The sequence below is a fragment of the Vigna unguiculata genome, chromosome 4 (genome assembly GCF_037176805.1).
Source record: "Vigna unguiculata cultivar grain cowpea cultivar isolate G323 ecotype 2 chromosome 4, ASM3717680v1, whole genome shotgun sequence".
Taxonomy (NCBI): Eukaryota; Viridiplantae; Streptophyta; class Magnoliopsida; order Fabales; family Fabaceae; genus Vigna; species Vigna unguiculata.
Genome location: NC_140795.1, coordinates 21,706,599 through 21,720,793, shown reverse-complemented (window position 1 = coordinate 21,720,793; position 14,195 = coordinate 21,706,599). Strand labels below are relative to the sequence as shown.

At 34.1% G+C, this 14,195-nt stretch overlaps 1 protein-coding gene, 1 long non-coding RNA gene and 2 pseudogenes across 2 annotated transcripts; 1 reads left to right on the top strand and 3 right to left on the bottom strand.

The window, feature by feature from the left end:
* Positions 1 to 2,879: 2,879 nt before the first annotated feature.
* On the top strand, positions 2,880 to 3,338 carry LOC114180563 (uncharacterized). Its single transcript, XM_028066871.1, has one exon. The coding sequence runs from the start codon at positions 2,880 to 2,882 to the stop codon at positions 3,336 to 3,338; it is 459 nt and encodes a 152-aa protein (XP_027922672.1).
* Positions 3,339 to 7,665: 4,327 nt separating this feature from the next.
* Positions 7,666 to 8,054, bottom strand: LOC146886942 (uncharacterized). Its single transcript, XR_014994227.1, has 2 exons — positions 7,921 to 8,054; positions 7,666 to 7,843 (listed from the first exon to the last, which is right to left on the bottom strand). It is a non-coding gene; the product is annotated as an uncharacterized LOC146886942 (long non-coding RNA).
* Positions 8,055 to 8,530: 476 nt separating this feature from the next.
* On the bottom strand, positions 8,531 to 10,180 carry LOC114180564 (uncharacterized; annotated as a pseudogene).
* A 113-nt stretch (positions 10,181 to 10,293) lies between these two features.
* Positions 10,294 to 12,189, bottom strand: LOC146886941 (uncharacterized; annotated as a pseudogene).
* Positions 12,190 to 14,195: the final 2,006 nt, after the last annotated feature.

The following is a 14,195-nucleotide window of genomic DNA, read 5'->3' as shown; positions in this document are numbered from 1 at the left end:
ATAACACAAACTACTCTCAACCATTTGAGCTAGTACTTTTCCACGTCATGAAGGTTAGTATTTAATGCCATAAAGGCTTCTCCTACCCGTATTTATTAAATAATTATTTATTTAATTATTTAAATTTCGTGGGTCTTACAAATTGATGCCCAAATTTGTGCACAAATCTCTTTTGAGCTCACCTTAGAGTAAACTCTTCTCTAATTTACTCTAGTCTTCTTCCTTAGGAGTTGGCCTCACCTCTCTTAAGAATCCTTTCACCTACACCAAACACCTTAAGCTTCTTTCCTTCATACTTTCGCATCCAACACCATCCATCGAGCCTCCATTCCACATGCAAGCTTCAATGGAGACAAGAAGAAGCCATCATGATGGCTTGGAGTAATTGAAGATATAGTCCTAGAGCAAGAATTAAAATGATCGAGTTAGCTCAGCGCCTGGCGGTGGTTATAGACCGCTAGGCGATTTCAGCAGTGTTAGTGAGGTCTAGTGCGAATTCTGCTTGGCGGGGAAGGTAGTTTCACCTGGCGGTTACGGCAGAATCAGTGGGTTTTTAGTGTGGATGCGCCCGGCGCTGAGAATTGTTCCGCCAGGCGGTGTCTTTAATTGTTGGTGGTTTTGAGGCGCTTGGCGCTTGGCGGTACGTGTCCCCCGCCAAGCGATTTGGGTTTAGGGTTTAGGGTTTAGAGTTTAGGGTTTAGGGTTTAGGGTTCACATGTTATAAATCATATCAAACTTTAAAGAATGGTATTCATACATAATGAAATTGTATTAATATTTTAGCGGTTCAAGAATCCATCACCTCTACTAGATGACATTATTCACCCACTAAGATAGGAGTGGGCAACATATCTATTGGAAAGATGAAGTTCATACCACAGGAATTAGAACACCTTTCAAAAACTTTGTTGTATAAAAATATCATGTTGAAACTTTTAGTTTGGTGTTATTAGTTTAGAATATATGTTGAAACTTAAGTGTTATTAGATATAACTGTAACACCATAAATTGTGCTAAAATTATTATGAAATTGTTCTACGAATTTGCTAATTTTAAGGTGTGGGAATGTTGTTAAAACAGTCAAATTAAAAAAAATAGCAGGTTGACGTGTGGTGGTGCTCTGACAGACATTATTTAATATCTGAGCTTACCATGCCCGACGTTATTTAACATCTGTCAGAACCCAACAAAAGTCAAAATGCTTTGTTTTTTGGCTCCATTTAGCACGAAAATTGACGTTTGTTGCTTTTGGCCCCGACATTGGATAACGTTAGACACCTGTTGCCCCAACGTTAAGTGACGTCTACTCTGTGTTCTGACGTTATTTTGACGTCACCCAATACGATGTCGGTATTTGGGCAGACGTCAAAGGTCGAAAATATCGGACGTTAAAAGGCTTTTTTGTGTTAGTGACAAGTTCTAAATGATTATACAAACATGCTCAATGTTGCAGATGTCAGGAAAACCTGCAAGATCATGATAAAGATGATTAAAGAACAAGTTCTTTAACCTTTAAAATGAAAATGCAAGAGAGAAAGGTTAGAGAAAAGAGGAGACCACGAGATTTTTATACTGATTTACTCAAACCTGAGCTACATGCAATTTGTCAAGACAACCTGAGCTTGACTTTGCACTATTTCAAAAAATTTACAAAGTATCCACCCTTACACTTTCAAAATATGCAAAAACACCACAAAAGACTCTTGAATCACACAAGAATCACACCAGCACAACAAGAACCCTCTTGCAGACCTGGAAACCCACCAGGCACACACACAAAGCTTGAGAAAGATCAAACCTCAGTGGTGGCACAACCCAGCCTACCACAAACCACTTTCTCCAAGCTTCAAACCAAGCCAAAAGCTCAAAGAATTGATCCAAGAACAATCTTCAATTGTTGCAAACTATATCATCACGACGAAGATAGTTTCCAAAACAAATTCGTGCTCTAAAATGATCAACTTACCTCTCTTTCGAAAATCACACCTTTTATAGTCAAACTGTTACGAAATTCAACAGGTTGATTTCCAAATCAATCAGTTGATTTCACTTGACTTAAGTGAAATCAGTCGATTAAAAACTAAATCAATTGATTGAATTTGTTGCAATTTAAGACTACTGCAGTCAACCCTTTTACCTGTTAAAAAACCATTCAACAGACTAAAAGAGACATTTTAACCTGCTGAAAAACCATTCAACAGATTAAAAGACACACCTAAGACCAAATACATCTAATTAATGCTACAAGGTCTATAATATGAATTACAAACATCAAATACACTTTCTTAATGATGTAACAATGTGGAGAACACACGTTCTAGCCTTGATCAACATGAATATCATCAAATCTCCTTTCTTTCATCAATGTAGGCTTCATTCCAATGTTAATGGCTTCAAGATAGTTCAAAAGAGCTTTATTCAATCTTCATCAAATCTTCAAGAAGCAAACCACCTTGGCTTCTCATGTCAACAGGAGGGACTGCCCAAAACCCTCTGGCAGTTCCAGAGGAGGCTCTAGCATTGGCCAGTGCTATTTATGTGATCAAACTAGACACTACGCACGTCACTGTCCTAACAAGAAACCAATTGGAGGTGCACCACCCAAGAAAATCGTTGGGGATTGGCCTAGAGCACCAGGGCGTGTGTTCGCCTTGACGACTACCGAGGTAACCAAGTCAAGTAACCTAGTGCAGCATTCTTGTTTGTTGTTTGGTCACGAGGTTGTTGTGTTTTTTGATTCAGGGGCCACCCATTCATTCGTGTCTAATGAATGCGTGAGGAGGCTTAGACTTGTGCTGTGAGAGCTGAGGTGCGAGCTAATAGTTGCGACACTAGCGTCTGGCGAGGTGTCTACCACTTCTGTGTGTGTGGGATGCCCTATGGAAGTGGCAGGCCGCAGGTTCAAGGTGAATCTCATCTGCTTGCCAATGGAGGGTCTGAACATGATTTTGGGGATTGACTGGCTGTCGGGCAACCATATTGTTATCGATTGCGCACGTCGTAGTGTGGTATTCCCAAAGACAGTAGAACTAGAGTTGATCTCAGCTCAGAAGGTGATGAAGGAGGTAGAAGCTGGAGCTACTTGTTTCATGATTGTCGCTCAAAAAGAGAAAAAGAGTACAACTGAGCAAATTAGAAGCATACTAGTGGTGGATGAGTATGCAGATGTTTTTCCAGACGAAATACTAAAACTACCGCTCAACAAGGATGTGGATTTCACTATTGATCTCATCCTTGGAGCTGGTCTAGTGTCCATGGTACCGTATTGGATGGCGCTAGCAGAATTGGCTAAATTGAAGAAGCAAATAAAAGACCTGCTTGAGAAGAATTTCATCTGACTTAGTGCATCACCTTTGGGGAGCACCTGTTCTCTTGATAAAGGAGAAAGACGACAGTTCACGGTTGTGTGTTGACTACCATTAGTTGAATAAACTGATCATGAAGAATAAGTACCCACTGTCGAGAATTGACGATCTGTTGGATCAACTGAGGGGAGCTATAGTGTTCTCTAAAATAGACTTGATGTTTGGATATCACCAGATCTTAGTTAAACCAGATCCATATCAGTGGTTAATGTATTACATCGATCTATAAAAAATTAAGTGTCCAACACCTAACCAACCACATCAAATAAATCCTGCAATCATTAACAATATTCTATGAATAAATAACCCATCAACCAGTTACAAAATTTTATGCTGTAAGGCGAAGAATAGTCATGTAAAGGGGTGAATTAACAAGCTGAGATGAGGGATATAGACCAGAACTTGCAACAATATACAATAGTTCTGTCAAAGAGTAGGGACATGTTACAAACAAATCATCAATGTACCACCAAATTTCATTTGTGCCAAGAGAGATTGGAAGAAATCACATTACAAAGTAACCACTGGAGCCAATAATCCTTTCCATAAAGGTAAACATTAAGGTTGTTTGTTCTAAGAAAATCATCTTTCATGTTGTTTCTTATTTTTAACACAGACACAAAAAAAAATAGATATATACAGTTCATTTCTTACTTTCACTTACACTGTTTCTTATACAAACAAATTTCATTAAAAAAAAGGGAAGTAAAAATACACAATAATTTCATAATTATTTGTGGAAACGGAAACTTAAGAAAACTTCTCAGATTTGACATTTTTGTCAAGAGTATTTCTTTTTTTTTTTGTGGAAAACTAGAACTCCAGGTCTTAGAACTATAGCTACCTCAAAAGAACTTAATGGCAAGAGTATTTGCTCATGAAGCTAAAGAAATAAAATCTAGTAAAAATAATTAAAAGAAATTTCCATATCCAAAACACATAGAGACAACATGGTCAGGTGTTCCATTGGCATCCCTTAAATGTGTGAACTAAGACAACCCTACTAGAGTAAGCAATGCTCCATTCTAAAACAAATTGGTATTAACCAAAGAAGTTGCCATATATATATATATATATATATATATATATATATATATATATATATATATATATATATATATATAAATAAAAGTTGCACTCAAAGACTTGATGTATACAAAGTGGGACCTCTAAATATTTCTCATATAATTTGTACTGTCAGCTTTTGTAGAAGTCTTTTCATTTAATGTCGTCAAGAAGTGAAATTTACAAGTAGACTTTACTTTATTAGAGAAACTCAATTAATTTTAACAGCTTTCTTCCGTCATAAATATTTAAGAGTGAAATTTATTCAAACACCACCAAAATTTATAAGTGTTTATGATGAAAGCATTCATGCATAAGTTATTTCAATTATTGAAAATAAATTAAAAGTAAAGTGTTGCATTTGTGATGTAAGTTTAAGTATAATTTATCTTCATAATTTATTACAAGGAGATGATAACCTGAAAATAGTTTATTAACCTACTTATAAATTAATTTAAACATTTACAGAAATTGATGAAGGCGTGACCACCTCCTTAGAAGCTCCCTTAAGAAGGATCACTAGAAGCATGTCTAGAGGGGAGTCTTCTATTCCATCACCTTTATCTTTGTTTTGCATTACATTAGCTTGAATTCCCTAAGTTGGTTTCTAGTTGACTTATTTTGGTTGACTTGTTGACTTTGATCCAAAGTTGACCTTTGACCAAGATTAGATTAACTTAAACCAACATGTTAATCCTTGTTTGTCTTGTTTTGTAGGTAATTAAGAGAAAGTAGAGCATGGCTAGGTGGCACTTGGTGATTGGAGCACTTGGATGAAGTGGAAGAGAGAGGAAAGCAAAAAGCATAAAGCAAAAGCAAAAGTAGACATGTACCTTGTCTCCTTTTGCCTTTGTGGTTTATGCCTTAGAAAGTCACTTGGTCTCCTTCCTCTTTTGGCCTAGAATCCTCATGGGAATGCCTCCACCAATCACCTTCCTTCACTTGGCCAAGACTCACTCTCACATTAGGTTTACGGTTTTCTAGTTAATCCCTTTTCATATTTTTGTATTTGCTAAAGGACCCCTATGAACTCCTATTTAAAGGGTGCTACTTGTCTTGTGATCATTTTGTTATAAACTTTGTGCATTCAACCACAAATTTTCGTGAGCTCTCCTTCCTAGAAGTGAACTCACCTTTGCCTTATCTTGCTTGCAAGTGGCGGCACCATCACTCATCTCTAGGGTTTGGTTGGCTTAGATCCCCCCTATGAGTGATGTGCTTCTTCCATTCTTCATCTATGCTTTCCATTTTTATTGTTTCTTCTTTCATTTTGCTCTTTAAGTGTTGTTATTGCCGTGTGTGTTTAAGCTTGAATTCAACTCTCTTCTTCCTTTCATGAGCTTGAGAAATGAACCTTCACATCTAGATAGCATGCTATCTTAATGTCCAGTGGTAATTTTCAAAAAGCTTTCTTAAATAACTTTACCATATTCATAACTCTAAAAGGAAACAATATAATCCTTCATCATTTGGTATCTAGAGCTTTGGTTGTCCTTGAATATGGTGTTTTCATGTTCTAACCTTGTCTTGTGTAGTTATCTTTAAATGGTCCACATAAAAACAGTGTTGCCAGCAACGTGTGCGTTTTTGAAAAAAAATACTGCAGCTAGCTCAGTGGTCCAAAAGTAACGGTCTTTATATCAAAAGAAAGCTCTGTGAGTCTAGTTTCCAAAAAAAAAAGAATTAACGCATTTGGAGTTCTGTGGAGAGAGTTATGATCAAATGAGTGACCAAAGGTCAGAGCTACCGAGAATACGAAAAACAACGTTTTCAGGTTATGTTGTGGCAATTTTGGCTTCGGTTTTGTGACTCTTTTGCTCCTAAATGTGGTTGGATAACATGTCTTTTGATACTTAGTCTTTAAGCCTCAAATCCATGAGTTTAAATGCATGATAGCTACATTTTTGTGTCTTTGTGTATGTCATGTTGAGTCTTTAAATGTGTCTAACTTTTGCTTGAGTCTCTTGTCATATGCTTCTTTGAGTTTTCTTGTTCTTGTTTCTAAGTTTTCGAACTATTGCATGAGATCTATGTCTTGTGTTGTTGTATGCTCCTTCAAATTGATTTTGACCTAATTTTAAGGAACTAAGTCTTCAACACACCCTAAAACATCCTTCTCATCATTTTAAGTACCTAATTTTGAAAAAAAAAGTGTTTTCAAGACCAAAAACAGTTTGGCCGAGAGCTTTTACAATGCTTGGTGAATCCATTTGGCCATTTTTACTAGGTGTTATGCTACCTAATTTTATACTTGGATTTTGGGTGATATTGGCAAATTAGTTCCATATTTTGACTTGGTTATGATCTTTCATGGTGTATGCATGATTTGAGGTATAATCTTAGCTTGTTCAAATGCTTTCCATAAAGTCCTTAGAAGTGCTTTTCATTGTTTTAGTCTTGTTCAAGTTTTGTCTTTAAAAACAAGTTTCCTTAGAAGTTAAACTTTCTTGTTTTTTGAGTTTTGCTTGCTTGTCTTTAGGTAATCTTTGTTTTGTCTTAGTAGTTTTCTTTTCCTTGTCTTCCTAGAGTGTTGTGGCCGAGCCACTTGTTTGAGCTTTGAAAAGGTTTTCATCTCTTTAAAGGTGTTTTCACTTGTGTGGAAGGTTTTTTACACTAGAACAAAAAATATTTTTAACGGAGGTTTATTTTTACATTACCCAGGGTTAAAACCTCTACTAAGTTCATTACCCGGGGTTTCGATTTCTCCCGCTAAACCATCCCTGGAGAATGTGTTAGTTGGGGTTTTTACGAACCCCAGGAAGCACCAATCAATAACGAAGGGTTTTTATCCTCTTGTATTTAACATAGGTTTTAAAACCTCAGTTAAGTTTTGTGGGTTTAAAACCCCCGTTAATTACCATGAAATTTGAAACCCTCGTAAAATATCATGGATTTTGAAACCTCCATAAAATACTATGGGTTTTAGAACCTCCATAAAATAACATAGGTTTCAGAACCCCCATAAAATACCACGGGTTTCAAAACCCCCTAAAATACCCTGGACTTCAAAACCTCCGTAAGATATTATAGATTTTTAAATTATTATTATTATATTTTTTTTACTCATTTATCATTTATGTATTCATATATATTTTTTCAATCACAATTATTTACATTTATTCTATTATTTTAATCTATATTTAATGTAATTATACATAAATAGATATAAACTCATCAAATTGACAAATTATTTATAGATGACTAAGTGTATATCAAAGTATAACAAATATACGAATTCAAATTCAAGTACAATATTAGTCAGCAAAAACTATCATGAAGTACTGCAATGGTTCTCAAAACATAAAATGATTCAATTAACTTCCACATTATATTATATTCTTCAACTATCACATATGATTTTCCTTATGTCCAGAACTTGTTGTATTAGTTGGCACACTTCCTTGATCAGAAACCTACAATATAAATGTGAATCATAATTACAAATGTAAACTCTGAAAAATAAAAGAAGTTATGTAGTCTTAAACATTACCGGTGCAGGATTGAACATAGTCAACTCAGGAGGCAATTGACCTTGATAATTTTGAGAAAAGAAGTTCATGATTGCATCAAGTCTTTTGTCACGTTCTTCATTTCGTTTATTTTGTTCATCCAATTGTGACTTTATTGCAGTGACCTATATTAAAACACAATCTATTATTAAAATCGTAAAAAACACATAAACATTATAAAACACTCAATCTATCAACAAAAATTATACTACATTTCTTACTCCTACTTATAGAAAACAATCCAAAGCAACACAACAACAACATTAATAGTGTCCAATAATATAAGCCACCGCGCCATTATATGCTTCGGTTCCTGGCCAACCGAGGCATATAAGGCGAGGTAAAATGGGAATTCTACACTAGTGTGAGATGCAAATTGAGGTGTTATGCTGGACTGTGGCTGAAACGGAAGTTGAGGTGGATTACTAGGCCCTAGAGTATGAGTAGGTGAAACTTTTCAATTCTTACTATAGGTGAAACCCGTGGTGAAACTTAGTCAACTTACTTGGGCAAGATGGATGAGGTGCAGGTGGACACATTATAGATGATGGTTGGCCACTTCTATTTTGGGTAGGGGCTGAAACTTTGCCATTAGTCTTCTTCATGTATATTTTCTTCATCATCAGAAATTTTATAAACAATAACATTAATACAAGTCAATTCACATTCATTAAATTATGATTATCTAATATAATGCATGTATAAGTAATATGGATGATAATTTAAACAAAAACTAGTATAGAAATGTTCAATTTCAGTATGACCTTGTTAATTGTATATTCCCTTCTCCATCTGGAAATAAAGTTTCCAAATTTTGTTGTTCAAATGGTTCATATTCATGGAAAGTGACATCATTATCTCCACCAATGTCATATAAGTCTCGTGGCTTTAGATGCACAGGAATGCTCCAATTTTTATCTAATTCATCCACTACATAATAAACCATTTGAGCTTCTGCAGCCTGAATGTATGGTTCATCATCATCATCATTATCACCAATGTGTATTAAACGTGTATAGTTTACTAATCTAAATCCCAAGTCATCTGTTATAATCCCTCTAGAAGTAGTTGTATTAGCCCACATACATTTGAACAAAGTAACGAAGAATCAACCATTATAGTTGATCTCAATTATGTCTACCAATTTTCCATAATAAGGCACACCCCCAAATTGCATTTGATTGTCAATGCTACTTGCATAGCTCCTTGTCCCAAAAGTACCAAATATTCCACTATTTTGTGTTTTAAGTCCATCATCTCTCTCTAACGTACGAAACTTGAAGCCATTAACATTGTAAGCATTGTAGCGCTTTGCACAATCAATTGGACCCATAGCTAAGAGCCTTAAATCATCTGAGTAAGGTCCATTTAAGTCATTCTTTATCTAAAAAAAAAGAAAAATATAATCAACATAATTGGATATCTTTAATATTATCAAATTTAAGAATGTAAATTAGACATACCCGACGAGAAAACCATTCCACAAATTCTCTATGAACCCTCTTATCTATCATAGAGGATGATCGTGTACGACTTCTTAACTGTCTTCGTACAATTTCTCTAAATTCTATAATTTAAATAAATGAAATAATTACATGGTTAGTCCTCAATGTAGATGAATTATAAAAATTTATAAAGATAAAGTACTTACTGAAGAAAAGGGTTAACTTGGGCACAATTAGTCAATACATGACGATGTGCTTGTAACTTTTCCTTTGTTGATAAAGAGAAGTAAGTAAAACCCCCAACTGGTTTTCCAACTGGTGGAAACAAACCACTTACACTAGATGCCATGGTGTCAGGTTCGTCATCAATACGCCTTATTTGATTAAATATAGTCTTAATTTCATCTAAATATCTAGAACAATAGGTTAAGGACTCTTCAGCTAGGTAGCCTTCAGCTATTGAGCCTTTAGGTTGAGCCTTGTTACGCACATAAGACTTCAATTTTCCCAAATATCTCTCAATGGGATACATCCACCTATATTGGACAGGTCCTCCAATCTTGGCATCTTCCACCAAATGCACAATCAAATGAACCATGACTGTAAAAAATGCAGGAGGAAACAACATCTCCATGTGACATAATGTAAGAACACTTCTATTTTGCAATTGGTTAAGTTCATCCACTTTTAAAACTTTATTGCACAAGTGCTTAAAAAAGGAATATAGATCAATCAAAACAGAGCACACTTCTTTAGGGAGCGTCTTCCTCATTGTCAAAGGTAAAAGTTGCTCCATCAAAACATGAGAATCATGACTTTTCAATCCTCCAAGCTTAGATTGTTTGACATCAACACATTTACTAATGTTACTTGAGTAGCCATCTGGAATAGTGATGTTCTTCAATGTTTTCAGAAATATATGTTTATTTTCTTTGGCAATGTATATATAGCCGGAAGATATCTGTTATTTGCATCAGGCCAAAGATCAGGTCTAACACCCCAATCTTTTAAGTCATTTCGTGCCTTTAGGTTGTCCTTTGACTTTTTACCTTGGTTCAATAATGTATAGACCACATTATCACATACATTTTTTTCAATGTGCATAATATCTAGATTGTGGTGCAATAAATTGTTCACCCAACAAGGAAGTTCAAAAAATATACTCTTTTTCCTCCATTGTAGAGGGCCATCAATAGGGTGGTGACCTTTTTGTTGTCTTTTCACCCGTTCCTCTACTTCTGGTTCTTTCCCAAATACAATATTAAGATTCTGAACTTGTTGTAAGACATTTGTTCCTGATATTCTCAAAGGACGATTTCTAGTTTCCACACTTCCATCAAAACGATTGCGGCATAATCTAAATTTGTGCCCTGTATTTAACCAATGTCAATGATTCATGAAACAAAATTTACCCTGAATCTTCTTAGGAGTTGTGTCAAAATTACACCTAGGGCAAGCCAACCCAGTATGTGTGTTCCACCTAGATAAGGTTCCAAGACCAGGAAAATCACTAATAGTCCATAATATAGCTGCATGCATATGAAACACTTCTTTCTTATGTGAATCAAAAGTTTCAACCCTAGTGTTCCATAGCTCTTTTAATTCTTCTATTAATGGCCTTAAATATACATCTATATCATTTCCTGGTGCTCTTTTACCAGGAATGATCATGGAAAGAATGAATGAACTTTGCTTCATACACATCCAAGGAGGAAGATTGTAAGGTATAAGTACAGTAGGCCAAGTACTATGACATGTACTCAAATCACCAAATGGATTGAACCCATCAGTAGCCAAACCAAGTCTGACATTTCGAGGGTCTGAAACAAATTGAGGATTCATTAGATCAAAGTTCTTCCATGCTTTAGAATCACTTGGATGCCTTAATATGCCTTCATGTGTACTTCTTGATGCATGCCATTGCATATGCTGAGCTATTTTAGAAGACATAAACATTCGTTGTAAGCGTGGCTTCAATGGAAAATACCTTAAAACTTTAGCTGGAACTTTCTTTTGTCTTTTAGTAACACCAACAATACTATTGCTCTTCTTTGTTTTCTTCCATCTAGATTCATTGCATTTCATACAAAATTCCCTATCTTTATCTTCTCCATAGTATAACATGCAATCATTTGGACAAGCATCAATTTTGGTGTAATGAAGGCCAAGCTTATTAATGATTTTCTTAGCTTTATAGAATGAAGATGGGATTTTAGCATAATCAAAAGCATCTGCTAACAACTCCAGTATCATTGATATTGCCTTGTCAGTCATTCTGCATAGACATTTGATATGGTACAATTTGAGCAAGAAAGAAAGTTTAGAATATTTGTCACATCCTTTATACAAACTTTGTTATCCCTCATGCATAAACTTCATATACTGAGCAATTTCATCAGGCATCATGTGGCTTGATTTAGGTCGCATATTCTCATGATTGTCCACATTTTGAGTGTTTACAAAATTCCCGAATGCATCATTAACCATGCCACATATGGGATCATTAGCAAAACCTCTATCCTCATTCGATTGGAAAATTGGAGGTGTTGAAATTGTATGTTGTACATAATTTGTCTCACCATGTAGAAGCCAAAATGTATACCCTTTTGGAAAAGGATGAAGAATTAAGTGTTCATATGTTGCTCCTCGAGTTTGCCATTTGTTAAGATTGCATTTCGGACATGGACAAATTATCTTACCCTCAACGCTCTTATTAGCAAATGCAAAGTCCAGAAATTTATTCAATCCATCCATGTATTGTTGTGTATTTCGAGGTAAATCAATCCAAAACTTATCCAAATCCATTAAGAATAGTTTGTTTATGAGAACAAAAATATATTTAATAAAGAAAAAAAAATGTAACTAATGATATAAGAATAGAAAAAAATATTGATTTTCCCACCCACGATCAAAAGGAGAATAAGGAGAATAAGGGTCATTCAGAAATTAATGTATATGCATTATAAGTTTTACTGTCATTCGGAAATTAATGGATGATGTGAGTATTGTCATCTAGTGTTTATTATTTACTATTTTGATAGATTCAAATTATAATAGTAAATAAATTACAAGTAACCATATTTAAATTCTAATTAAAGTTTTAAAAAATTATAAAAAAATGTAATATTTAGATTTTACAATATATTTATGTCAGTGTTTTATGAAAATTAATATTAGACTCAATACAATTCCTTAATACACCGATCAATATGTTGTAAAAATATAGACTCAATACAATTTATTAATTCATTGAATGTCACAATTTTTAAAAACTCATTCAATGATTCTTTAACTATTTTATTTAGTGCAATGGTTAGCAAAAACCATGAAACATTTCGCTATATGTGTATGATTTTGAAAAAAAAAATTACATTACAAAGATTTTTACATTATTTTTTTTTCAAAATAATTCAAGGATAGGCTCCTATATGTCACTACAAAAAAAAGCTAAATTGTGGAGGTTTTAATTTCGTTTAGTGGGGGTTTTTACCCTCCATAAAATATTTTGTAGGGGTTTTTCAAACCTCCACAGATAGATTCCCCACAAGTTATTTGTGGAGATTTTCTACAACCCCTAGTACCAGTTTATATTGTGGAAGTTTTTTAATGGAGGGTTATAACCTCTCCTATTCATGACTATTATTTTGTGGAGGTTTAAAACCTCCTTTATTTCCATAAACCTATTTGATTCCAAAATTCCTGTTTTTCATTTTTTTTGTAGGGGTAATACCCTCCACAATTCAAGGATTATAAAACCTGTTTCGTTTGTATTATTTAATTTGTGGATTTATTCCTGTATTTTTCTTGCGTTATTCAAATCTCATAAAAAACAATATTTTATTTATAATTAGAATTTCCTACTATACTTGACAATGTATGTCACCATTTGAGGTACTTGTATTTTTATATCAACAATATTTTTTTGTACACTTCAATCAAATACTTTAACCAAAGTGCTCGAATATATATCATTAGAACTTTTGATTCTCAAAATCAACATATTAACATAAAAACAATTTAAATTGAAACAATTACAACTTAATCCATACTTACTCAAAGTTCATAATACACTAAAATAGTTTCATCCTATAAAACATCATCAACACCCTAAATGTTGCTACCACCAAATGATCCTCTTGTACCCATAGAAGACTCAGGCTCATTTGCATCACTGGTTTACTAAAATTATAAAAGATAAATATTAGTTGCAAGAAGGACATCAACCTCAAATCATGAAATCAATATGCATATACTAAAATAGTTTATTACTAGATCATTGATCTGCACAACAATCATGATTATTTGGTATCGATGATTTAAGGAGGCTTGTTAGCTCTCCTAAATCGCTTCCGAAGCTGAAGAGAGAAACAGAGAAATCACCATTCCACAATTCAAGCATCAAGTAAAGAACAATTAAATTTAATTTAATTTCAGAAAAGAAAAATAAAATAAAAAACCTGATTAATATTGAGTATTGATGAGTACGTATTTTTGCCCTCATTTAATGTTTAATTCTGGGTATTTAATTGAATTTGTGTGCCTAAAGAGTGATTTAATTGATAATTTTGATAATTAGGTTGTTTGAGCTTGTGTGATAAAAATGTCTTAAAAAGTGATTTTTAGCTGCATAAATTATTTTTGGATATTTTAACGTTTGTTGATGCAGCTAAAGTTAAGTTTTAAGCTCATTTAGAGGTGTGGAAATAAATTGATTAAAGCTTCATGACACCTTAAAGATAAATCAAAGAATAAGAAATTATCAAAAGCACAAAAATTCAGGCCAAGCATTGCATGAAGACGACAAGAAAAAC